General features: G+C 38.7%; 2 protein-coding genes across 7 annotated transcripts in view; both read right to left on the bottom strand.

Moving 5' to 3' along the window:
• Positions 1–16,837, bottom strand: part of pcnx1 (pecanex 1) — a gene marked incomplete at its 5' end in the record, with an annotated part of 33,668 nt that extends 16,831 nt beyond the window's left edge. For 2 of the 5 annotated variants that reach the window (XM_079856058.1, XM_079856059.1), the window contains 8 exons: positions 420–613; positions 3,219–3,348; positions 7,291–8,916; positions 10,108–10,176; positions 11,104–11,134; positions 12,138–12,243; positions 13,887–14,101; positions 16,685–16,837. In XM_079856058.1, the coding sequence (XP_079712184.1) occupies positions 420–613; positions 3,219–3,348; positions 7,291–8,916; positions 10,108–10,176; positions 11,104–11,134; positions 12,138–12,243; positions 13,887–14,101; positions 16,685–16,837 (2,524 nt within the window). The remainder of the gene's footprint in view (positions 1–419; positions 614–3,218; positions 3,349–7,290; positions 8,917–10,107; positions 10,177–11,103; positions 11,135–12,137; positions 12,244–13,886; positions 14,102–16,684) is intronic. The other 3 variants (XM_079856060.1, XM_079856061.1, XM_079856062.1) reach the window with 2 other exon arrangements.
• Positions 16,838–16,939: 102 nt separating this feature from the next.
• On the bottom strand, positions 16,940–23,348 carry med6 (mediator complex subunit 6). 2 transcript variants are annotated; one of them, XM_079856064.1, is made up of 9 exons: positions 23,286–23,348; positions 21,879–22,038; positions 21,562–21,653; positions 19,752–19,834; positions 19,560–19,668; positions 19,349–19,464; positions 19,222–19,249; positions 17,941–18,098; positions 17,881–17,901 (listed from the first exon to the last, which is right to left on the bottom strand). In XM_079856064.1, exons 1-8 carry the CDS (start codon positions 23,305–23,307, stop codon positions 17,944–17,946), a joined length of 765 nt encoding a protein of 254 aa, XP_079712190.1. In that variant the 5' UTR covers positions 23,308–23,348; the 3' UTR covers positions 17,881–17,901; positions 17,941–17,943. The 2 variants fall into 2 exon arrangements, with proteins under 2 accessions (XP_079712189.1, XP_079712190.1); XM_079856063.1 differs by having other exon boundaries at positions 16,940–18,098.
• Between the last annotated feature and the right edge of the window lie 1,615 nt (positions 23,349–24,963).

Here is a 24,963-nt window from a genome sequence, read left to right as displayed (position 1 = left end):
CAAAGAAAGTCCATGCCACAAAAACATGCATACAAAATGTGAAGTAAAGTCATGATGTTAGCAGTATAATCAGTGTGATCCCAAACATCCTAATGTTAACAAAAATAAAATCCCACATACACATGCAGAAAAATGAGTAAACTGATAAAGATAAATAAAGATTAACTCCCACAGCCAATACAACCTGTCAATCTGTCGAAAACCTGCTACAGATTTACACTGACTGAATATTGATTCCAGGAAATGACATGCAAATGGAATTAACAGACATGATAAGAAACAGCATGCAGATCTGACAAATAGTACTTGGTGTGACAGACAGCATGCATGTGTGAGACACACGGGATGCAAATTTAACAGGCAGGTGTGACGGATGACAAGATGATGTGACAGACAGCAGGCAATTTTACGGTGCATACCAAAGTCATCCTGCAGACTGGTCACGCCCACAGTGGACGCCTTATCCGGACAGCCCTCCAGCTGCGCACTTCCATTCCTGACCAGCAGGGAGGCGCTAGTGCTCAATACCGTCACCTGAGACGGCGTGCGGGATGGCTGACCTCTGACCTGTGACCCTGAAGCTTGAGATACCTGACTCAGAGCCTCCTGCAGACTGGAGGAGTAGAAATATGCATGATTCGTGATGAGTAAGAGACTGCGCATGTGTGACACAGGGATGGACATTTTGGTCACTTTGTGCACTCGACAAAGTCAACCGAGTACTCAGGGAGAACCTGAGTTCATTGCGGTTGACTATGTTGCACACTGTTCTTTCAGTGCATTGTGTCCAGTGTTGTTATTGTTAACTACTAACAGTTAACTAAAACTATTAAAGTGTTTTTTGGTGATTGAAAAAGCTGAAATAAATTAAATATTCAATTAAAAAAAACTTAAACTCAATTGTGTCAACTTCCCAAAATGAGTCACTGAATGTTTTGGAAGGTGAAAAAAGTGTTTGTCATTTGAATATTCAAGTCCCTAGAGTGAGAGTTAGTGTGTGCGTGTTTGTGTATTTAAAAGATAAGGGAGACAAAAACAGAACAAGATGCTGGAAGAAAGTGCAAGGTCACATTTATAGAGAAAAACAGGCAGATGGTAGTGAGAGACGGTAGAATGAGGGCTCTGGAGGTGTTATGGGAGCTGACAGGAAGTGTAAAATGAGAGGAGTGCTGAACGGGAAGAGAAGAGGATGAGTATTCCGATTTCACCACCAGAAAAAGCAAGAGAGATTTTGAGGTTTATGTGTGTGTGTGTGTGTGTGTGCGGGCGCAAACAGAACATTACTAGGTAAAAACAGAGAGAAAGGGGAAATAGATGCCTTTGTTCACACTGCACAAAAATCCAATTTGTTTTTTTAATCTAATTATTCGAGATGACTACAGAGAAGTCTATATTTTGAAAGAGACAAAATCATATACGTTTATTTGTTGTTGATTAGTTGACCATTCACTGATGCAACCATTTAAAAATGTTGTTTTGCACATTCCTAATTTCTACATTAGCTGCCACAAAAGCCCCAGCAAAATAAGTGGCATAAGAGAGTTGCTGACTGTCATTTTGGAAAGAGATGACGGAAAATTGGAAAACTGCTGAACTCATCAGTGCGTCATAAGCATTAGAGGCATCACTGTGTTTAATAACACATTCATGTGGATGATGTGTCTGTAACGTACACTTGCTTAATCATTCACTGTTCAATAGTAAACGCCACATGTGACTGTAAATGAGGGATTTCAGACAAAGACACTCTACTGTGCATTGTGTATGACGTTACAGTCATACATCCTGAAAAATATATATATTTGAAATCAGATCTGACCATATATAACACTTCTCAAACAAATATTCTGAATTGAACATTCAGACTGAAACATTTCTGAAATTCCATTTCAACCAGAATTCAAATTTAGAATTCAAATCACAAACACCATCGTTCAAAAGATTGGGGTCGGTAAGATGTTCTTGCAAGAGGTCTCTTTCAAAGATCAAACATACAGTAAAAGGTTATATTGTTAAGTTTTATTACAATTTAAAATAACTGTTTTATATTTTAATATATTTTAAAATGTAATTTATTCCTGTGATGGTTCAGCATCATTACTCCAGCCTTCAGAGTCACATGATCATTCTAATATGCTGATTTGATGGTCAAGACACATTATATCTGAAATCAGTTGTGCTACTTCATATTTTTGTGGAAACCGTGATACAATTTTTCAGGATTCTTTGATGAGTTAAAAAGATAAAAATAACAGCATTTGAAATATATTGTCACAATGTAAAAGTCTTTACTGTCACTTTTGATCAATTTAAAGCGATCGTTCACCCGAAAATGATCATTTACTCAAGTCGTTCCAAATTTATTTCGTCTGCTGAACACAAAAGAAGATATTTGGAAGAATATTGGTAAAAATAAATAAATAAATACATACTACGCAAGTCAATGTCTGGTTACCGACATTCTTTAAAATATCTTTGGGAGAACTATCCCTTTAAAAATCTTACTGACCCTAAACTTTTGAATGTTTGTGAATGGATGTGGTTTGGTTTAAGTTTGTAAAAGTAAAACCCCACGCGGTTTTTGCTCTCATCATGATCCTTCAAGAGAGACAGACATGCCTCAGGCCTGACGATGAGACAAAGCACTCAAACACTCTCTCTCCGTCTGAAGCCATGATGGCATCTATAATGGCAAGGATGGCTGTGTCTGGGGGTTATGGACAGATTTAGCATGTGAAAGAAGGGCACAGTGACCGTAACTCTCCAGGATACAGTATTAGAGACTCCAGAAGCAGCATGTGTATGTGTGTGACAGTGGGGGTGAAGTTAGACAACTTCACGTGGTGACGTGGTTTATCAGAACAGGATAACAAACCCCCAAAAGGCCCAAAAAAATAGACACTGGGAAAAAAATAAAAAGAACTCATGCAAGAACAAAATTAAGACATGAAGTGTATGGAAAGGCAACATGCAAGAACGTTGGCTTCCGGTACCAGCACATTGGTACTCTGAGGAAGGGTTAAAAGTCTGTAAAGTAGTAAGAAGAGGGAAGCAAGCAAACTCAGCATTAAATTTCATGCAGTGCCCCAGAGAAGCGTGGAAATGACAGTTAAAGTTGTGTAAGTAAACGAGGAAGGAGAATGATGACGTGAACATCAGAACAGGTGAGTCAAAGCTGTTGTTCTGCAATCGGCCAATCAGTCCCCGGCGAGTCGTACCTGAGCGGGGATCCGATGAGAGAGGCGGGGGGTGTGGAGTTACTTCCTGCGTTGTGCCGTCTACGCACTGCTTGCCGACGAAACGTACTACGCTCTCTGCGAAATGTGACTGTGTCGTCGTTCCCTGGGGCTGCCGTAAAAGAGAAAGGCAGGAGGGAGTCCATCAATAGGGGAGCCACCAAAAATAAGCTTTCACTGAACTACCAGCATGCAATGCTGCATACAAGCACAAGCTGCACTCTTGGAAGACAAGTGTAGACATAAGAATCATCAAACACACCAATGCAAAATATAAAGAGCCTGATGCTTACCCATGTCATATTTAATGCAAAACAAATTGAGTTAGCCCTAAGGAGTTTATTTATAAAGTAGTATGTGATACAGACCCTTTCCAAAAAATTTTTATATCATGGAAAAGTTTATTTACTTCCATAATTCCATTCAAAACGTTAAACTTCCATAGATTATAGATTCAGGGCCCACAACTTAAACGATTTCAAGTATTTAGTTGTTTATTTGTACATAATTTGGGCTTCCAGCTCATAAAACCCACGAAAACAGGATTTCAAAAAATTAGAATATTACATGAAATCACACAGTAATTACACAGTGATACCATGGTCATTGAACCAGGTTTTGGTTCTTTTGGCAGTGTGGGCAGGTGCAAATGTTCCTGTTTAAATAAACATTTCATAAAAAAGAGAGACCAAACACAATTCTATTTTAGCCTATATTTTTGGCAATAACTATGTCAATTTCTAATTATTAAAACGAAGTATTCATTTCATGAAGTTAGTGTTTTTACCTATTTTTACATTTATTCCAATAATAACTAAAGGCAGTAACAATTCAAACAATGTATATTATTTGTGAACTAATGTTCAGCTGTTCTTTTTATTTTCAGGATTCATCAAGCTTGTACACACTGGTCACAGAACAAAGATGTACCTTTAATTTCACCAAGCTGATTGCTCACTAAAATCCCCCACAGTCATGTTTTCAGCCCATTTCAAGTTTGATTTTGACGCGACAAAGCGGTGAAATGGCAGAGTTGTTTGTTTACTTTTTTAATTAGTCTTCCCATTAACGGCTTCACTATCTTCATTCAGGCAGATGAGAATGCACACAAAAACAAGCGGTAGGATTTATCACACGAACCAATCATATCCAATGTGACTTTCCCCCATTCATTCTCGATTACTCCCCGCTGAACCCATATACATATACACATATATACACAATGTACACTGTCCGGCCAAAAAAAAATTACAATGTCAAGATTCATCAGGCTCAAATTGTAAAAAAAATGGTTGGGTGGGACTGGGAGCATGAAGCATCATTTTCACACATGAATTGGCACCTTAAATTCATGTGCTGGAGGAGACTTTACAGAGTGCTTGACTCTTGCAGTGTCAATACAAAGTCTTGACCAAAAATGTATGCAGCTCTTGATGGAAATAAATGCTGTGATGTTTTCAAAGTTTTGACGAACATGCAGTCAAAAAAGGCAATATTGGAAGAAACATCTTTAGGAACCGGAATACAAATGTGATAAGAACTAAGAAGAATAAAAAAAATTCAATGTAATGATGTGTTTGCAACCAAACAGCCAGTGAAAAACATAACTAAAACTGCTTCGTCAACTTTCTGCATCCAGATGGTTAATCACATTGCCTTTGTAACATTATAAACCGTCTTTGCAAGCAGTTCTTCTAAACATGGACTTTAACTGCAGCACTCCCACTGCTGATGAACTTTGACCTGATCTGATGATTCATCACTGAAAGAAAAACTTTATTACTACAATAAAACAGTCTAAACAATCTCACGCAGGATCAGAAGGGCTATAAACACAGGCACAATGGTTTTCTCTAGAACAATGCTTTTTCTATGTTCAGACCAGCTAATTTGTGAGTAATAAGCCTACAGAGAAGACAACAGAAGCACGACCAAGAAGAACATTAGACAATGTTCCATCAAAAATGATCCAGTTACTGTTACAAATAAACAAAGCGCATCAGAAACACAGCTAAAATTTCAACCCTCAAGCACTAATGCAAACACAGGAGAAAAGATATCATAACACAGACATCCAAACATTGCACACACCTCAATATATTACACTTGTACTTCCAAACACAAAAACACAGCATCTGATCACAAGTGGTCAGCAGTAGATAAAGGTGTAAACAACGGGGGCCATTACGTTTTAGAATCACTGAAACAGCATTGATATCGCAATTCATTCTCACACAAGCAAAAGGTGCACAACGACTGAATGGTCACTGTAGACCAGAGGAGAGACTAAACCCTGCAGATCTCCCAGATATAGATTCAACAGGCTGTCAGAGTAACACATCAGTAATTCTGCAGGGGTTTGTGGGTCACAGCTGCACTGGCAAAACACACTGCATTAGCATCTACTAGCTTCAGGGCAAAGCTTGTTATCTGATTGGCTACATTCTGCTGAAAAACATCCATCTGAGCTCTAACCTGCTGCAGACCTCAGATGTCTAGCACTTCAGACTGACCTCAGAATCACTACTTAAAGAAACAGTTCCCCAAAAATGAAAATTCATCATTTACTCACCCTCATTTCGTTTCAAACTTGTATGATTTCTTTGCATCAAACAACAAAAAAGGAAATGTTAGGCAGAATGTTCACGCTGTTCTTTGGCAGACAATGAAAGTGAATGGTGACCAGGAGATTTCAAGACAAATCGCTTTGTGTGAGGAACAAAAAAAATGTATGTCGTTGTTTACTAAAAAATTCATTTATTTGAGTTGAAAACGTGCATTTTCAAATTTCACTTTTTTCACAATCATTTAAAAAACTATTGACCCTCTACATTATTGATGTCAAATCTGCAATGCCACATCCTTGTCATGGAATATTTTTTTATACCATGGTCTGTCTGAATACTCTGGCTGGAAGTGCAATAAAAGCGTTTAATGCACAGGTAAATCCAAGTCAGTTCAATCACCGTTCTATATTAATGCGCTGTTTTCATTGAAGCACACATACACACACGTCACTCACACACAGAGAGTTGAGTCCGTGCTGCGCACGCACAGAAACTTATCAATGCTGTCCCGCGACTTTTAGAAATAAAATAGCTTTGCTACTGAATATCTATATTATATGTCTCACCAACAAGGGGGTTACATCACTATTCTGAAGTAATTAAACTCACAGTTTTGTTGTTAATAGAGAGATGCTGAACAGACACAGGTACGCATATCTCATCTCATCTCGTCTCTCTCTCTCTCAGAGATAGATCTAACAAGCCTTAACTGATGAAAATAACTGTCAATTTTACCCTTCCGTTCAAATATTGAGCAGCAAACAACAAGTTGACAATGCTGGCAAATTACAATGGTTGAAGTGGGATAATCCACGGCTAGCTGTGCACAATTTTAATGCACGTCGTGCATTAAAAAATGTAATGCACAGCTAGCCGAGGATTATCCCTTACATATGCAAACATAAATTAGATTTGAAAGTAAATAACGACTTAAAGTTGGCATTAAATGGAAATTCACTCTATTTACTAAATGCACCTTTATGATCTTACTGCGAACGATTCATCCATGAATGTTTAATTTTTTTACCTTGAAATTTTTATTCAAAAAACTTTAAACCCGACTTTCTCAGGTGATGTATGCCGGACTTCTCCAATCGTTCAGGCCCCTTAAACTCCGCCCCTTTCTTACAATCAACTGCAAGCTCGCATTCAGATCGCCCTCCATCCAATCAACAACCACTAATAGAACAAACAAAGTCCCCACCCTATTTTCTTTTTCTTTTTCAATAATCCGTTTCACTTGGATGTATGTCATAATATAAAAGAAAAGATCTGTCACTACTTCTGTTACATTGCGTTCCAGACACAAAGCTTATGGGTCATATTGTTTGAGTTTATTATATTGCTTTTTATATTCAGCATTCACTTTCATTACATGGAAAAGAGCAGTGTGGACATCCTGGTAAACAACATGACGGTGAGTAAATGATGACAGAACTTTAATTTTTAGTAAGTGCATGTGCAATATCGCATTACTGTGTGCTCACCCCGTGATCCTGTCATTGCGTCTTGTGTGTGACTGAGGGAGATGGGGCAGGGCAGGCTGTTTCTGGAACGGGTCACTGACTCAAGCTGAGAGGCCCTTCCCAGCAGGGACGCCGCATCCAACACCTCCCCCTCTTTTGCCTCCAGGTCCGACTTGGAAGTGGTAAGGGGTCTAGAACTTGCTGGTGCCCCCAAATGATGGGGGTCATTAAGGCAAGCAGTAGTGCTGCTGTCCAGGCTCAAGACCCGGGCGTGAGTTTTGGCGCTGCCTGTACTCGGAGTACGTCGCGTAGCTCTGCGTTTGCCCTTCTCCTTGTCCTTTATTCGTTCCTTTTCCTTATCTCTCTGACTGTGAGTTTGCACTCCGTGCATTTTGGCCAGTAGCGAGGGTCCGCGGCGATCCTCGGGAGAGGGGCAGGAGTGGGGTGTGCTGGATGAAGAGTCTGTGCTGAGCTGGTGGGTGGAGTGTAGGCTGGAGGCACAACTAAGTTCGCTCTGATCACTGGAGTCTTCCTCTCCTTTCATGAACACTGCCGACCGAGGCTTTGCCATGCCACGTCCACAAATGTATTCCCGGTGCCTGCTGGCGTCAAAACTACTTGCACGCTGCTTACCGCTCCGTCGCCGACCACTCCGGGTGGCGGCAGACGAGGAGGCAGCCCGGTGAACAAGATTGGCTGTTTTGGATCGCACTTTGTCTGGTTCCACCTCCTGGTGCTGGTGGGAAAGACCAGCAGACACATCTACGCTAGTCCTTGACGCCATCTCCACAGTCCCCTCCCCCTGTTGACCCTCTGAGTTTGCAGGTTTGGGAGCATCACCGGTGGGCAATTTGGTGGCAAGTTCGTTGGCATGGGGGTTTTTATTAGCCTCCCCCGAGGCCACATTAGAGTTACGCGGGTCGGCGTGTCCCGCATTTACCTTCTCATCCCCAGACAGCGACAGCAGGCTTTCTACGTGCGTGGAGCTGGTCTGCTCACTGTGCAGGCTGCTCAGGGTGCTGTTGGTATCCCGGTCTGTCCCACTGCAGTAGCTCTCAGTGGAGCCGCTGCTGCGTGTGCTTAAACTCCGCAAACTTTCGGCACTGCGTCCACCTGTTCTTTCTCGACCCCCCTGAACACCCTCTGACTGGTACAGCCCAGATCCCCCTTCCCCAGCACACTCTCCTTCCCCTGCCTCTCGGGAGACAGACTGTGATATCCTGCGGCACTCCTTCGGATGATATCGGTGGAATTCGGTTACTGAAGTGCTGGGAGTTCCAGAGTCTGGCTGCTCAGAGCTCTCTGTCGCCCTCTGTGACCTGGAGGCCTCCATTTCACAGACAGGATCCAGTCCTCCCCGGCGGGGTGGAGGGTACAGACTGAACTCGGGCAGAGAAGGATCTGGAAAAGCAGATCCTGCAGAACTTGAGGTGCGAGGCAATCCGCGAGGTCGAGATGACTCTTTGCGGAATGACTGGGAGTGGGTGGAAAGATGGGCAGTAATTTCTGTGTCACAAGAGGACAGAGACTGACTGAAAGGGTGGGGGGTGGAGCCATAAAGGTCCTGAGCCAATGAGGTTGAAGGCTGCATGGAGGCAAAAGAGTCATTGGAGACAAGGCAGAACATCTTTGGGTCCGACATCAAATCTAGAGGGAAAGGGAAATATAACAGAGTGTGTAAAAATTATACAGACATGGGAGTCAAAATTTTCCCTATTTTTAATGGACAATCCTGGTCTTAATGCGAACGATTTATCAGTGCATGTTATGTTATCAAAACGCAATGACTTGCTTGCTTTGCAGCTGTTACATTTATATTAAATATTGCAGTTTGGACGCTTTTATTGTGAATAGATGTCTGGGATAACAAAAGTTTATTAAATTGACACGGTATCTGTACACTCGCTACATACACAACCCAATGTGAAGGTGTTGTAGTGTTTTGAGCAGCACTGAGCTGATTTTTGCAGCTGTAATGTTTATGCACCGTTAGGCAGTGTGGTCCATATGACAAAGTTAATAAATAGCCAAATAGATCATTTTCAATCATTAAATCAATGATGAACCAGAATTGTAGTTTAAAATTTAAAAACAAGCCCTGAGACATATCGACATCCCTAATAAACACACTGTTTCCTGAGTGCTGATGCAGTGTTAATAACTGATACAGTCATCTGCTCATTTATCACTCCATTCTGCACACTATCCAAAAACCACACTGTCCATAAGGTCTTTAGCTTATGTGCTTTAGAAAGTCCGAGCCCAGAGTGCAGTGCTGATGTAACCTTTCTGTGTCATCTCATTATTCACAACAAGCTTTTGTACTGATCACAAACTTTTGGTTTTCGAAAGACACAGACAACCTTTTTCATGTCAGTAATAATTTCAGCTATATATTACAGGTTTTCAACTTTTACGAAACACTTTACAGTTGGATAAAACTGCAGTCAAATAAGCCTAACCAACCAATTCTCACTTCTGCTGAGGACATAAACACGTTTCATTGCATGTGTGACTAAAATAAAACTAAAATGCAAAATAAAATAAAATGCACATTATCATTGCCATTAGAGTGTAAACAGAACAACTGATTTCTACTGGTGATTTCGTTGAAGTCTGTCCGTTTATAAGCACAGTTTTGATATACATCAGTATATGTCTGGATGTTCCATGGAAAAAACAACTTCATACAGATTCAGAATGACATGATGAGTAAATAATGACAGAATTCTTGAACTATTTCTTAAAGTGAGATCAATAGTGAACTTTTAGAGTTTCTAAAGACTAATTTGCATTGCATTGCATTATACTATAGCTGATGTTAATTAAGATTCACACCTTGGTCATGACTGCAACTCTGAGCCAAACTCAAACTAATGCCATCGGGAGCCTTTCCAACACCTGCCCCTGCAAACAGACAGAGAGAGACAGAGAAGGTCAAGTTTTATAACTTATTCATTAACTTAACGTATCCGCCCTCTCTCTCTGTCTCTCTCTCTTTCCTCTCTTCCTCCTTCTCTCTCACCTTTGCAGCTTTATTCAAACACATCCCTGACGTGGCCCGCAGTACTGCAGGTCTTCTGACATATCGCTGCTGTCTGCAGAAAAACTCTTCTCTCTGATCCTGAACACTTCTATTTATAGCTATATAAACCTGGTTCACACTACTGTCCTCTGAGTTTTTAACAACTCAATAAAGTCAACTTCTACTGAACACTTGAGAACATCCTGTAATGTTCCTGCTGCTGTCATTCTGAAGATGTGTGATTGATAATAATAATAATAATACTTGTTACATTTATATAGCGCTTTTCTGGGTACTCAAAGCACTTTACATGGAAGGGGGAAATCTCCTCAACCACCACCAATGAGCAGCATCTACCTGGATGATGCGACGGCAGCCATATTGCGCCAGAACGCCCACCACACACCAGCTTACTGGTGGAGAGGAGACAGTGATGAACCAAATCAGTATATGGGGATGATTAGGAGGCCATGATGGACAGAGGCCAAGGGGCAAATTTGGCCAGGATGCCGGGGTTGGATGCAGGATACCCCTACTCTTTTTCGAAGGACATCCTGGGATTTTTAATGACCACAGAGAGTCAGGACCTCGGTTTAACGTCTCATCCGAAGGACGGGCAAGCAGGTTGCACCAGGTTTTTATGATAAGGTGAATTTCATTTCTATATATATATGTTCCACAAAACAAAGAAAGTCATACAGGTTTAAATGAAGGCGAGTAAAAAAAAAAAATTACATTGTTTTTTAATTTTGGGTTCACTTTTTTTTTACTAGATACTAATACTGTAAGAGATTTAAAAAAAGTCTCACGTTTGGTTGTGACTGAGCCTCCATGGGTTATCTGTTGGGAGTGAGAGAGAGATTAAACAAGCTCTGGTGAGTCATTTACATGAGATCATGATGTCTGTAACTTCCCATCACTGTTACTAATTTAGCAGACATGCACAAAAACACATCACAGTCATTTAATCACAACATAACCAATTAGACTTTGTTTCAACTCTATGACTTCACGATTCAACCAACAGATTCTGACCAAACACACACACAGACAGACAGTCTGGGACAAGCAGTGCTATAAGCCAGAACATAACACCCCTGAGCTTTCACCAATTATACAGCAGAAACAGACACAGACTCTAAACCAGGATAACTTCATTTAGCAAAAACTAATAATCGCATATTTTACCACAAAATTAGTGCAGTATATGCAGAAAAGTAAATAATACTAGGAATTTGTAATATTAAATATTGTAAACATTTACAATATTTAAAAAATATATCATTTATATTCATATATATTATAAATATAATGTATATGCATAAAAATAAATATATATAAACATTTTATTTAAAAATAAAAATATATATTAATTATAGTTTTACTTAATAATATATATTATTTATACTCATTGTTAAAATTATATTAAATGTATTATGTTTCAATATACATATTAAAAGTATATTATAAATGACCCTAAACAAAGAAAAAATTATGTTCTGGAATATAATATAAAAAAATGTAAGGTAACTATGGCAGGGGTGTTCAATCTTATTCATAACCTCAAAGCAATTATTTCAGACTCATCTTTAACTTATTTTGAAGCAAAGAGAGTTCTGTTTACATTACAATTCATGGTAACATCTGTAGTCCTCAGCTGTTAGTGCCCTCCAAAAACTTTCTTGGCTGTGGTGGTACTAACAATGTGCAGTGGTAATAAATCTTTGAATCTTAAAAATACAAACAAAAGAAATCCAGGCAAAAAAAAGCAAAGCCCCCTTCTGGATCCCATTCCTATGGAACTTTGTGTCCACCACGGAATAAAAAAGACAGACAGACGCACCTGATGGCTGGAGTCCATTCCTACGTAAGAGTTCCGTGAACTGCAGTCGACCGGTGGCGTCTCCTCCCGTGCAAAATCGGACATCTCTATTCCACCCCCTGGATCCCTGCACACACACACACACACACACACACACACACACACACACACACACACACACACACACAAACACACACAAAAGGTTAGTTACCTAGCAACACACTAACAGGAACAGCCTGAGGGTTTGAGAGTTAACGATGTCATTTATGATCAAACTTGCACAGCAGCACAGGCGCCAGCAAAGAGGAGATCATTGCAAGCATCTATCTAATGTCTGCCACCCATTAGGCAGAGATCACCCTCCCTCTCTTCATTTTTTGGGAGATTATAATAATATTTTTAGGAGGTTTATTTTGATTGGCCCCACAGAGAATAAAATGTGGTGGTGAATGGTAATCCCCACGGCCAGAGCTCACCTACCAACGTCTGCCTTTATTTTTTGCTCTTTTTTTGTTGCAGCTAGAGCCAGTTTTCAGGAGATACATGAGGGTCTTTGGAAGAATTAAACACATGAGCTCTTCAGCTCAGGGGGGCCTCAAGCAGAAATATCATTTATTTTCTTAATTAGTGTAAGTACAGACCTGGACAAACCAGGAATGTCCCTCCAGATGTGCGTTTAAAGTACATCAAGTATCGATTTCTCTTTTTCATATAAATATGTAAAAGAGAAAAGTTGCTGATGCCTGTAAAAAACGTAGTTAAAGCAACACCAAAGCACTTTTCCTCTTCGGTCCCCCTACAGGTTGGAAGCGGAATTGTCCATTACTTTAGCCTACCACAGCCTACCGTCGCACGCACGCTATTTGTTCATCCAGCACCGGCTTTGGAAATATCGATGTCCACAAACAAGGCAGAGTATGTTGCATGAAAAACAAAATAATGACATTGCTTGCTATTTTTTTGCTATTGTAACGCTTGCCGTAAAGCAAGTCAAATTTGTAGTTTCTTATGTCTCATTCGAACTACAGATCCGCTACCCAATTTGGCACTTGCATAGCCGATAGAGGGTCGCAAAGCGAATGCAGAAGTGCCATTCACCCTGTTACGAGTTGATGAACCACTGAAACGATTTTGGAAACATTATTTTAAGGTGAAAAAGAATCTTTGGTGTTGCTTTAAAAATGCTTGATTCATGATTTGAGTAACTGTGTTTAATGTGCTCTGACTCTCTGACAGTTTGCCGACTGTTTCTGACTCCTCTGAGCAAACAAACAAGAGCATCAGGTTTGTGTGTGTTGGTTTATCAGTTCTCCTGATTCACTCACTCCTTCCCCTCCTCCCTTTCTCTCTCTCTCAGTGGGTGATGAATGGATCCAGCATGACAGCAGATTAGCTCTCAGAAACATCCCTACCGCTGAGTAACAGCGCTGTCCCTTAATCAAAACTTCGTTGAGATGAATTAGAACCGTTCTGAGTGGAATCAGAGCCTCCTTGTCGAGATTCGAAATCCTTCTCGAAAAACGTGACATTCAAAAGCTTTTCTTGAGATAAGTCACTTTCCTAAACTGAATCAGAACCTTTCCGGAGAAGATTTAACCCCTAGGATGATTTATATCACAACCTTTATTGAGAGAATTCAGAACCTGAAATGATTCAAAACTGTTCTTGAGCCAAATCAGAAACTTCTTAAACTAAATCAGACTCGTTTATACAAGCTCAAAATCATTAACTTTGCAGAGGCTTTTGAGTAAACCAATAAATGATTCTTACCCAGGCCCGTTTGAGTGTTCTTGCCGGGTGCCGGTGCCCTCGCGTTGGTGCTCTGCCCCCTGTACCCGCCCCTCACTCCCTTTGGCCCGCAGCTCCACCACCTCCCCTTCATCCAGCGCGGTGTGCAGGCGATAATTCACGGCCTTCAGCAGCACAAACATACCTGCTATCACCCCACAGTAGATCCCCACAATCACCATGGTGGGGGGCAAGGCCTACAGAGAGAGAGAGAAACACAGCAAGAGATTTTACATGAGTAGAAAATAAGACATTTTTTTGGTTTTGATTTGCAATATCTTTCTAAATGCTGGGGTCAGTATGATTTTTATAAAGAAATAATACTTGTATTCAGCAGGGATGGATTAATTTGATTAAAAGATCTTTGATTAAAATTTACAAAAGATTTCTATTTCTAATAAATGCTGTTCATTTGAAAATTCTATTCATCTTGAAAAATAAGCAGCGCAACTGTTTTCAATATTGATGATAATAAGAAATGTTTCTTGAGCACCAAATCAGCACATTAAAATAATTTCTGAAGGATTATGAATAATGGCTGATGAAAATGTAGCTTTCCCATCACAGAAATAAATGTAGAATTTAAAATAAAACAGTTACTTAAATTTTCATTCCAACATTCCAGTTTTTACTGTACAAAATGCAGCCTTGGTGAACATTAAAGACTAACATTTTTATTTAAAATGTAAAAACCTTACCAAGCACAACTTCTGAAAGATTGTGTACAATCTTTAGATCTATTATTTTTCCCATCAAGAGATTCAAAAAACCATACCAAGCACAACTTCTGAAAGGTTGAGTACAATCCTTAGATCTATTATTGATCTATTGTATTTCCCCATCAATGAATTAATAAAAGAGCCACATCGTTTCAAATACTGACATTAAAGCAAACCAAGGCATTAGACGGTGTGATAGGCTCACATATTTCAGCCTATTAACATCCTTCCGTTGTATAAATATCATATACAAATATAGGACTCGGTTATACAGAGTTACAGGGTTATGAAAAGGGGCAACAATATTTCAGTCGCAACCGGAGGGCAGAGGCTAAAAACAGCCTGGCACTGAACGGACATCTGTGGACTAAACACCTCTCCATATCTGACACACACACACACACACGCATATTCATCATCAAAAAACAGAGGAGCACATGTCGTTTAGCTGTGGTTGAAAGGCAATAAAGTACCCAAGTAGAACCTACATGGATGGACGGATGGATGGATCTGTGCAGGAAGTTAAATATGGACTGAGTGGCACCAGCCGCTCCATCACAGATCTAATACACAGACCTGAGACCTCACCCACAGAACGGGCATGGCTTTAAAAGTTATACACATGATGCCTATTAAAAGTCTCTTTTTATAAATAGACTGCAAACAGGAGTATAATGTTTCACAGGGAAGAGGGATTTCGTTGTGACATGAGTCGTTATGATAAAGATGGAATTTGACGATGTTTTTTTCAATGCATTTTCTGTGATGACTCTGAAATAAAATCTGGGGAATTCTGCGGAATTGGTTTAAATATGTCAAATGTGGCAAACGGCTGAGAGTACTGCACTTTTGTGGCTGAAAGCATAATAAAAATGAGCTGATATAGCCTATTTAATAAACAAACACATGATGGGTAGGTGGGAACTTTGCAAAGAGTGAAAGAAGTTTAACATTTCTGTGTTCACTGTTCAGCTCATTCTGGTGATTATAATTAAAACAGACCAGGACTCACTGTGGCTGTTTTGAGTGTCACAACAATTCACTGATAAATCCTGATTAGATCAAAAGCACAATACTACGAAATATTGGCATCTACTACTGACATCTATGATTCTGTGAAGAAGAACCTTTAATATCATTCAAACATTTTGGGGTCTGTAATATTTTTCAGAGAGAAAAAATGCTGCTCTTCAAACTTCTGTTCATCAAAGAATCATTTGAAAAAAAAAGTGTATATGGGTTTCCACAAAAAAAAAAATTAAGCAGCACAACTGATTTCAACTGATAATAATAAGAAATGTTTATTGAGCATCACATCAGCATATTATGATTTCTGAAGGATCATGTGACACTGAAAACTCAGCTTAGCATCACAGGAATACATTTTGGAAACTTTACATTGTCCTGAAGGTTATTTACTGGTGAAAGGTTCTTAAGATTGCTAAAATTTTCTTCACATTAAGAAACAATGGTTATTTTAAGGACTATTCACTGAAAGGTTTTTCTATGGAATCGCTGTGTATGTTGTTTATATAAGAGAAGTTATTTTGATTATCTTTTTCCACTCAATGAAAGTCAAACAGTTTTGTTACCTATTTCCAATGCCCTTCAAAATATAATCTTCTGTATTCCACAGAAACAAAGTCAAACAGGTTTGAAATGACACGAAGAACTATCCCTTTAAAGCAGAGAAAGACTAAACACGCACCAAATCTCATGACATCAGGTCTAAGATACTCAACTGTCAAAACATGTCGTCAAAACCAAAACAAAGACTCAACAAGCCAGAACTGAACCGATTCAGCTGTAAAAAAAAAATATTTCTAGGTTTTCCATGACCATGGATAACAGACGGATAAACAGAAACGTAGCCTGTGAGTACTGGAAATGGATGTACATGGATCATAAAGAGAGAGAGAGAGAGAGAGAGAGAGAGAGAGAGAGAGAGAGAGAGAGAGAGAGAGAGAGATGGATAAAGAATGAGGAAAAGAGATGACAGAGATGGGCTGATAAGGACTGAGGGATGGAGAGAAGAAGAAACCCGACGGCTGCATCTCTCACCATGTAGAGCGTGAACGGGAGGCAGAGCAGCAGCAGCCACAGGTAAAGGTGAAGCGCGTTCACGAAGGTGTTCTGGTGGGGGTCGTAATACCATCCGCCCGTCACCGACGCCCACACGCCCTGCCGCAGGATCTGCAGGGTCTGCGACCCCATATTTACCCCCTATCCCCTCTCTAGCCGTCTCGGAGCAGGAGGTACGGCGCTGGCCCGTCGAGCCCCGTCGCAGCCATCTTCTTCTCTGTGGTCCTCCAGAGCTGCGCTTCCCGTCCCATCGTGCTCTGCGCGCACCCGGCAGCTCGCGCTCAGCTCGTGTAGAAAGTGGCGCTGCGCGTGCCAGAGATACGGGTTATTCTGCAGCGCCTCCGCGCGGCGAACGCGAGTATCGTCCAACAAAAACATCTGGGGCGATACTGTTGAAAGCTTTGATTTTTGTTTTTTTGCAACCTGTTTACTTACATTTGATAAATAAACAATCACATCCTCTTAGTGAATTTGTTGGATAAAAAAAAAGATTATATCGTATCGTTATGTATTTATACTAAGCGCGAGTGGGTATTCGAAAAAATAGTAAAATATTTTTAACAAGATTCTTTCGTACCATTATGCATTTTTACTGTAAGCGCGGTTACTGTGCGCATCCAGGTGCAATAAATTAGGTCATGGCTGGCAGGTCGAGCTAATTGTCACTGTAATATGAATAACACTGAATCTCATCAGATCAGAACATATCTGCTGCTGGCTATGAGTCTGTTTCTAGAGCACTAAATAGAGAGCGCAGTTCACGCTTATGCAGAAGCGCATAAGATGCGAGTGACTGCCAATCCGAACACACGGGGGCGCTGCGCAATATATAATCTCTACAGGAAGACATTATAGACAAACAAAGAATTATAACTTCATTATTACGTAGTAATTGAATCACTTACAAAGAACATACAAAAACAGTTTTAATAGGCAGAAAAAAAGTCTGTACACTATTTGAATTATGAATGACATTGCAAAAAGGTTCTGAAAAACAACTTATTTTCACTGTGAATGATACAACTCAGAAACACTGAAATATAGAAAATGACATACACACACATTTCAGTTCCCTTATTTCAAAAACTATTAAATTACAAAGAAAATTCATTTATATATATATAATAACCGTAACAGTCCAGAGAACTGGTGCAGAGAACTGTCCACAGGTTTGTACAGCAATCAGTCCTGCAACATTAAATCAAAATTGTTTATGGCGGGCCACTGGCCAGCAAGTGTTACTGCAGACGTGCACGTTTCTCAGGTGGTGGTTTGTTGGGTGTAGTTTGTGGGGCCGGCCGGGCAGGGCCAGGAGGGGCGGGAGGTTTCGTCTCTCGTTCTTCTTGAGGCTTCACAGTCTCAACTGGCACTTCTGGCTCTTTCTTTACCTCCACTAAGGACAGACAGTGAGAGAGATATTTATATATATTGAATATTAGCAATGAAAATTATATGGACAAAAGTTTATACACACATACTATATGGTTACAGTGACTGTAATGACATCGCATTCTAAATACATGAGGTGTGTCCCAATACTTTTGTCCATAGGGCTTGACATTAACTTTTTTGTGGTTTTCCAAAGTTACAAGCCACTCAGCATTTCCACTGGGCACAATTTGAACTGTCGATAGCAATATTATCTCTGTCACTTTAAGACCTGATGCACGGATTCAAGATTACACATGCATTTTCTTTCTTAACCGTTTACGTTCAACTAAAACACAACTCTGACTGTGTTTACGTGAATACTCGCCAAGACCGGCATTTTTACATTATTTTGTGTGTTTGACTGTTTAAGTGCAATAAGCAGCGAAAAATTACTCAATTTAGTACCAAGAGGAAGCTTTATGTGCGCACACTTTGGGTGAGAGCACAAAAAATGCGGAAATGAGTAAAATTATGCACAATACACGCAATCCCACGGCAAATTTCAAGCCCTGTAACACCAACAATATTCATCCAGAGCAAACTAAACGAGTGAGTGAGGGGAGTCGGGTTTGTGTGTAACCCCGTCGGAGAGATGAGAGAGAGAGAAAGCACAGCTAGTAACGTGTAGCCTATCTTTTCTGAAGAATATGAGTATTGGAAGTGTTTCAGATATTTCAGTAGCCTATCGAAAAATCTACATTTTTGACAATACTACATAGAATACAATGCAATAGAAAAATGTATATATTAAAATATTTATACAAACCAAAGTGGCTAGTAGGAGTGATGGCGAGTGATCACCAAAACACAAAAATATGCTGCTTTTTCAAATATACTGCAGCACACTCTTTCTTTAAATTGCTTTGAAACTGCACTGGACATTGTCATTTTTGTTCAGCATCATGTCAAACTCTACTTGACTGTGATTGCATCTGAATTTTTACATGTTTTTCAAATATGGCTTATATAAAGATTAGTTGAAGTATTTACAAAACTGAATTGTGATTTTCATCTGTAGTGTGTGATATGGTGAGACCTAGTTGAGTATGTATTTATGAGCATTGTATGAGTATGTATTTGCGCACCTGGGACAGGCTTCTCTCCTGGTTTGGGCTGAAACAGAGACACAAAAATCAGTGAGAATTTAAACGAAATTTTCCTTTTTCTATTCAGAAACCAGTTAGAAACGTTTCATGTGTATATTAGTAATACCTGATAGAAAGTTGGGGGAAATTTATTGCGTAGATCTAGTAGCAGCGTGTCAACTCTCTGCCTCTGGAACAAAGAACTCGGCTCCTCTTTCCGCTTAGATTTAGGCTTTACCCTTTCTATAAGAACACATACAACACACAAATGTAACACTTTTTAACAGGTACAGTTGTACTTGTTGAAAGATGCTTCCTGCTTCTGTGTGTGTTCTCACCTTTCTCCTCCTGGTCTTTAAAGTGCCACCAGTACCCTTTGGACGGGTGGTACCTGCAGAACGACATTGCTTCATCAAACGCAGACTGAATCCCATGAACCGCTGAGAGCTGGGACACATCAGAACAAAAGATTGATGTCCATACTGATAAGAGAAAGGAGTTTTAAATTGTTCTAAGGTTTATAAACGCACCACTCTGGAATTGATGACTGATCCCAGGTCAGGCGCCTGATACACCACTCCAGCTATGATATAGTAGTCAGCAAGAGGGATCACTGCAGGGAAGGGAAACAGAACATGCAAAAAGATTTTAATGTTTTGTTTTTCTGCAGAGAAATTTAGTGTCAGCATATTGAATATAAAGTGAACGAAAGGAAAATTCCTGGTATTACTGTGTACAATTTATCAGTGCACATTATTACAACTTCATTCCATAATTGACTAATTTCGTAACATTGACTCAAGCTTAATAATGACACTATTGTCTCCTGTAGAGATGCTTATAGCTAAAATGAGCTTATTTCATAAATGATTAACTTTACAGTTATTGAACTGAACTGAATCAACACTTAACTGATTTGAACAAAATATTGATACTAATGTCTAATGTAGAGCTGCTTTATAGCAAAATTTTATTTTGTTTCATATTTGATGAAGTTTGTACCACTGATCCTTATTTTCCTGTTAATCACGGTAAAGCTGCTTTGAAACAATTTGTATTGTATAAAGCGCTTTATAAATAAAGGTGACTTGACAATTTCAAAATTCAAAACAGAATTGTAATAATATATCAAAAAGTAATAACCTCTGAACTTTTTGTCATGTAAAAATGTTCTTGCAATTTAATCTCTCAATAAGAATTAACACAAACAGAAGAGTGATTGCAGAATAAGGGAGACAAAGTTGTAACATAAGACAGCAGAAACTTTATGTATTAGTGATGAAAGCATTTAATCTGGTCAATGTTCATTTAATGGTCAGTCTTCAATCAAACCACATTTATAAAGTAAAAGTACTAAATTATGCTGATTTTCAAAATATACTGTAACAACATTCTGTTTCAATTTTGTTTCTCGCAGGATTTTATGACGGGCGGACCTCGGTCCCTCTAGGGAGCTCCAGGGACATGATTAGATAATTGTGTACAATTTGTACTTTAAACGAATCAATCTGGTGCACTCTGAGAGCAAAATTAAGATCTCAAACCTATAGAATAATAAATATAAAAAAGGTACACTGACTTGTATCTGGACTCAAACCTTAGTTGTGAAAGTGTCTCAATCCATATTACATTCACAATGCTGTTTTTAGAAAGCCAAACTATTTTAATATAATAATAATAATAATTATTATTATTATTATTGTCATTATCTCAAACACTGGCAACAACATTCCATATTAAAACTGCTTTAACGTTGTCCTTTTTGTTAACTATGATGTCAAACGCAACTTGACCTGGATCAACATTACAGTTTAGAGATGTACCGATATGAAAATATTAGCCGATACCGATCCATTATAAAAACTAAATTCTTACCATTAAAAGCCATGTCACAAGCACACAATTATAATGTTCTCATTATTTTTATTTATTTCATTTTATGTAGCCTATATGACAGACTTGCGCTGCACATTTTGCACCTAACTGTATTTTCCTTTTTTGAAGTGATTCCAATCATATTTCAAACAATTCAAAACCATCATGGCGAACAGTGCACATCTGAAGTTTCTCAGCTGAAGGAAATAATCCATTATTTATTGGCGTTAATATATGGGCCAAATTTTCTAACATAAAAAATGAACAAATATTGGCCGATAACGAAATGGTGGCTGATGTATCGTGCGTCCCTATTACAGTTGATACAAAAATGTATAATCTAAAAATACAACGCAGACACCAAATCAAAAATATTCATAAATTATGATACATAATGATGCTAAAAGCAAAAAAAAAAAACAGCCTCACAGACAGCAGAAACTGAACAGCATTGCAGAAACTCACCTTGTGTTGGTGATTGTCTCTGCTGCTTTCTGATGATGTACAGAATCGGCTCCTGAGCGTGAAGCAAAATATATTCCACACCCACCATCTGACTACACACACAAAACACGAAGTAAGCACGCAAACAACACACTCTACTGCAGCTCAACCTATTTTTTTTTTAATTATTAGAATATAAAACAATCAGCAGTGTGACCGTTAAATAAAGATAACATATTGTCTGTCTTTGCGTTTCCAATTCGTAGACATGTAGATTACATTCTGACACATCTACTATATACATTACCCAGATTTTAATAGCATCGTGCTGTTCTTACTTGAGGTGATCCAGGGTTAATCTCTGCATTTTCACCACCTCGTTGTTGCAGGTGCGATCATAAAAGGGATTGCTCCTCTCAGAGAAATACTCCACCACATTGCTGGGGTTCAGGATGGGTACCCAGCCACTGTCCACCCACGAGATGCCCAGCAGATTATCTGACAAACACAAAAAACATTGTATAATAACAGATCTGAATAATATATCTGGGAGATCACCGTTATGAAGCTCTCTTACAAGGAGCAAAAGTCAATAGTGAGGCAACCCGAGCTATTTGGGAGCAAGATTTGTGGCGCTCTCAATTAATGCAGATACTTGGACAGTATGCAAATTTGGCAGTATGCAGGCAATGTATCATTTTGTACAGTTGAGCTACAGTTGAAACTTTTACATCGTCTCCAAATTACCCTGTTACGCAGACGTAAGTTTAACCCAAATTATTCTCTGCATTGTCTGAAGTGCAAAGTAGAAGAGGAGACTTCGTTCACTGCACTTGGAAATGTATACATATTAAAGCCTATTGGGTACAAATTTTTTAGGAGACTTATATTTGGGCAATTCCGCACAAAACTCTCACATCCATAATACCAACACAATGCTATGGTATTTAGTTGGCGTTATGGATGTGACAGCTTTGCGTGGAATTGCCCTTTTATTCTATGACTTATATACTTTGTCTTATATTTTATACACGATGTGACCTCAATCCACTTTATTTTTTGTTAGGTGCTGCTGATAATAATATAAAAAGTGCTTCAAACAGGAAATTGTTTAATCTCCTTACTTATGCTGCCCTTAAGAGCATTTTTCTTATATGGATCTCTGAAGTGATTTTTGATTTTCTTTCAATGGAATATATTACTTACTGGTAAAAAGGGAAAATGGATTACAGGTCTAAGTATATAGGTCCCAGGATTTCACGTATCTTTTGCAAAACCTTGGCAGGTCAACATGAACCTATTTGTTGTTGTTTGTTTTATGACTATGCATATCTATGGTTTATGTTGGAACGTACTTGTGATCTGTGGCCAATGTTTTTTTTTTTATGTTATTTTAAATAATGAAATAAATAAATAATGAATAATAAAAAAAGTCCGCTGCTTATTTTAAAAAAAAAACCCATCATATTCGAATGAGAATATTTCCGTCACTGAAAAAACAAGCAAACAAAAACAATAAAATACACAGAAGAAAATAACACTGCGCGCCTCCTTCAACAACAAACTACAGCGAAAACGCTAAAGAGTGTGATTATGTTGGCTTGACAAAGCAAACGTTCTGTTAATCTATTTTTTTATTTCTTATAAAGCATTTTAATGTGATGGCGAAAGGATCTGACAGGAATAAAACTATCAACGAATAAAACATCGTTGTAAAACAATTCGTGAAATACGTGATAAAGTACCTCTTAAATCCGCCGACGCCATCTTCGCAGTTCCGACTGAGGCGCTGGCTGATGATGACACAATAATCGTCGACGCTCTATGACGATCGATTGCTCCATGTAGTACATTAACAAAACCCAATACAAATTCTGAATTAAAAATATGCCATTTTCATTTGTTTATTTATTAAAACTCACTGTTGAAAAAATCTCGCTTCCCCTTATGAAATTCATATTTCATGGAAATGAAAATGTGTACAGTAGAGGGCATATAATAAATTTCACGAATAAAAAATAAATAAATCTAAAGTCATTTTTGCTGAATCATCGAAGATCAACAGCAAGTGCATTGGCCAATAAAGTGAGATTAAAGGCATACAAATATTTGTTTTATAATTATTTATTGCAGGTTTGTAGTACTATTCTGATTTTGCATTTCACTGTTTTTATTCATTCTGAAGAATACTGATTATTTTTGTGTGTAAATGAGTAAATACATGCTCACATTTAGTCTAGAACTACAATAACATCATGTTCACATACAATGCCTCTGCACTTACTCCCAAATTTCTCTCAACACGGGGACAGGAGAGCTGTCAGTCAATAAATGGGAAAACAAAGTAACTTGCGTAACTTATTTGAAAAAGAAACTCAGATATTTTGCTGTAAATTTAAAAGTAATGCGTTACTTTACTAGTTAGGCTACTTGGGAAAAGTAATCTGATTACGCAACTCGAATTACTTGTAATGAGTTACCCCCCAACACTGCTGAGGATAGCCTACATACTTTCATTTTAAATGAGACTATACTTTCTCTTTTGGCTCTATAAAATATTTTTAAAATAATTTTAAATACATAGTTTTTCTGGTTAATTGAGTCTTTCTGGTCAAGGATATTATCTTTTTGGCAACATAATGCATCCATGAATGTTGACATTTAGTGCAGGTAAATATCTTGGCTCTCACAGATCACTCTTACCATGTTTACAAGTGTTCAGTCACACACTTACACACACACACACACACACACACACACACACACACACACACACACACACAGAGAGAGAGAGAGAGAGACACTCATACACAATAATAATTAATAATATACAACATTTTAGATTTGAAAGATTTTTAGATTCATAATATTCTTTAAAAGGCCTAAGTCAACACAACCATGAAAGGCTTTTTTAGAATTATGTAAAGGGGCTTTCGCACCGGGTAGATGCCTTTGGACCTAATTTAAAGTACATTGGTTGAAACATCATCCCTTAAGAAGAATTCATCAGATGGGACAAATACTCACTCAGAATTCTGCAGGAATATATGAGTGCAGTGCAGCGTAAACATAATGCATGCAGAGCAAAAACAGGATTAAACCAATAAAAAATCCACAAAAGAGCCATTAAATTCCACATCCAACTCCAATTCCAGTCAAACTCAAATGCCACAAATCCTCAACCTACCAAGAGGTGACAATATAGCATTGCCTCAAGTCAAGTGTAACGTTCTCATTACAAACTACATGTAAGATATAGAATAAAGTTCCTTATTACGGAAGCTAACCTGAAAAACATGTTTCTTTTTTAAAACGAACAAAACAAAATCAGAGTTTTATCTGTTCCCAAACAGAACTTTCAAATATGTGATAATTCTGACCAACCCTAAAATAAGAAAAGTCCTGACTTGTACAAAGTCAGCG

Source organism: Squalius cephalus, assembly GCF_949319135.1.
Source record: "Squalius cephalus genome assembly, chromosome: 21".
Classification (NCBI taxonomy): domain Eukaryota; kingdom Metazoa; phylum Chordata; class Actinopteri; order Cypriniformes; family Leuciscidae; genus Squalius; species Squalius cephalus.
This window is presented reverse-complemented; position numbering and strand designations above follow the sequence as displayed.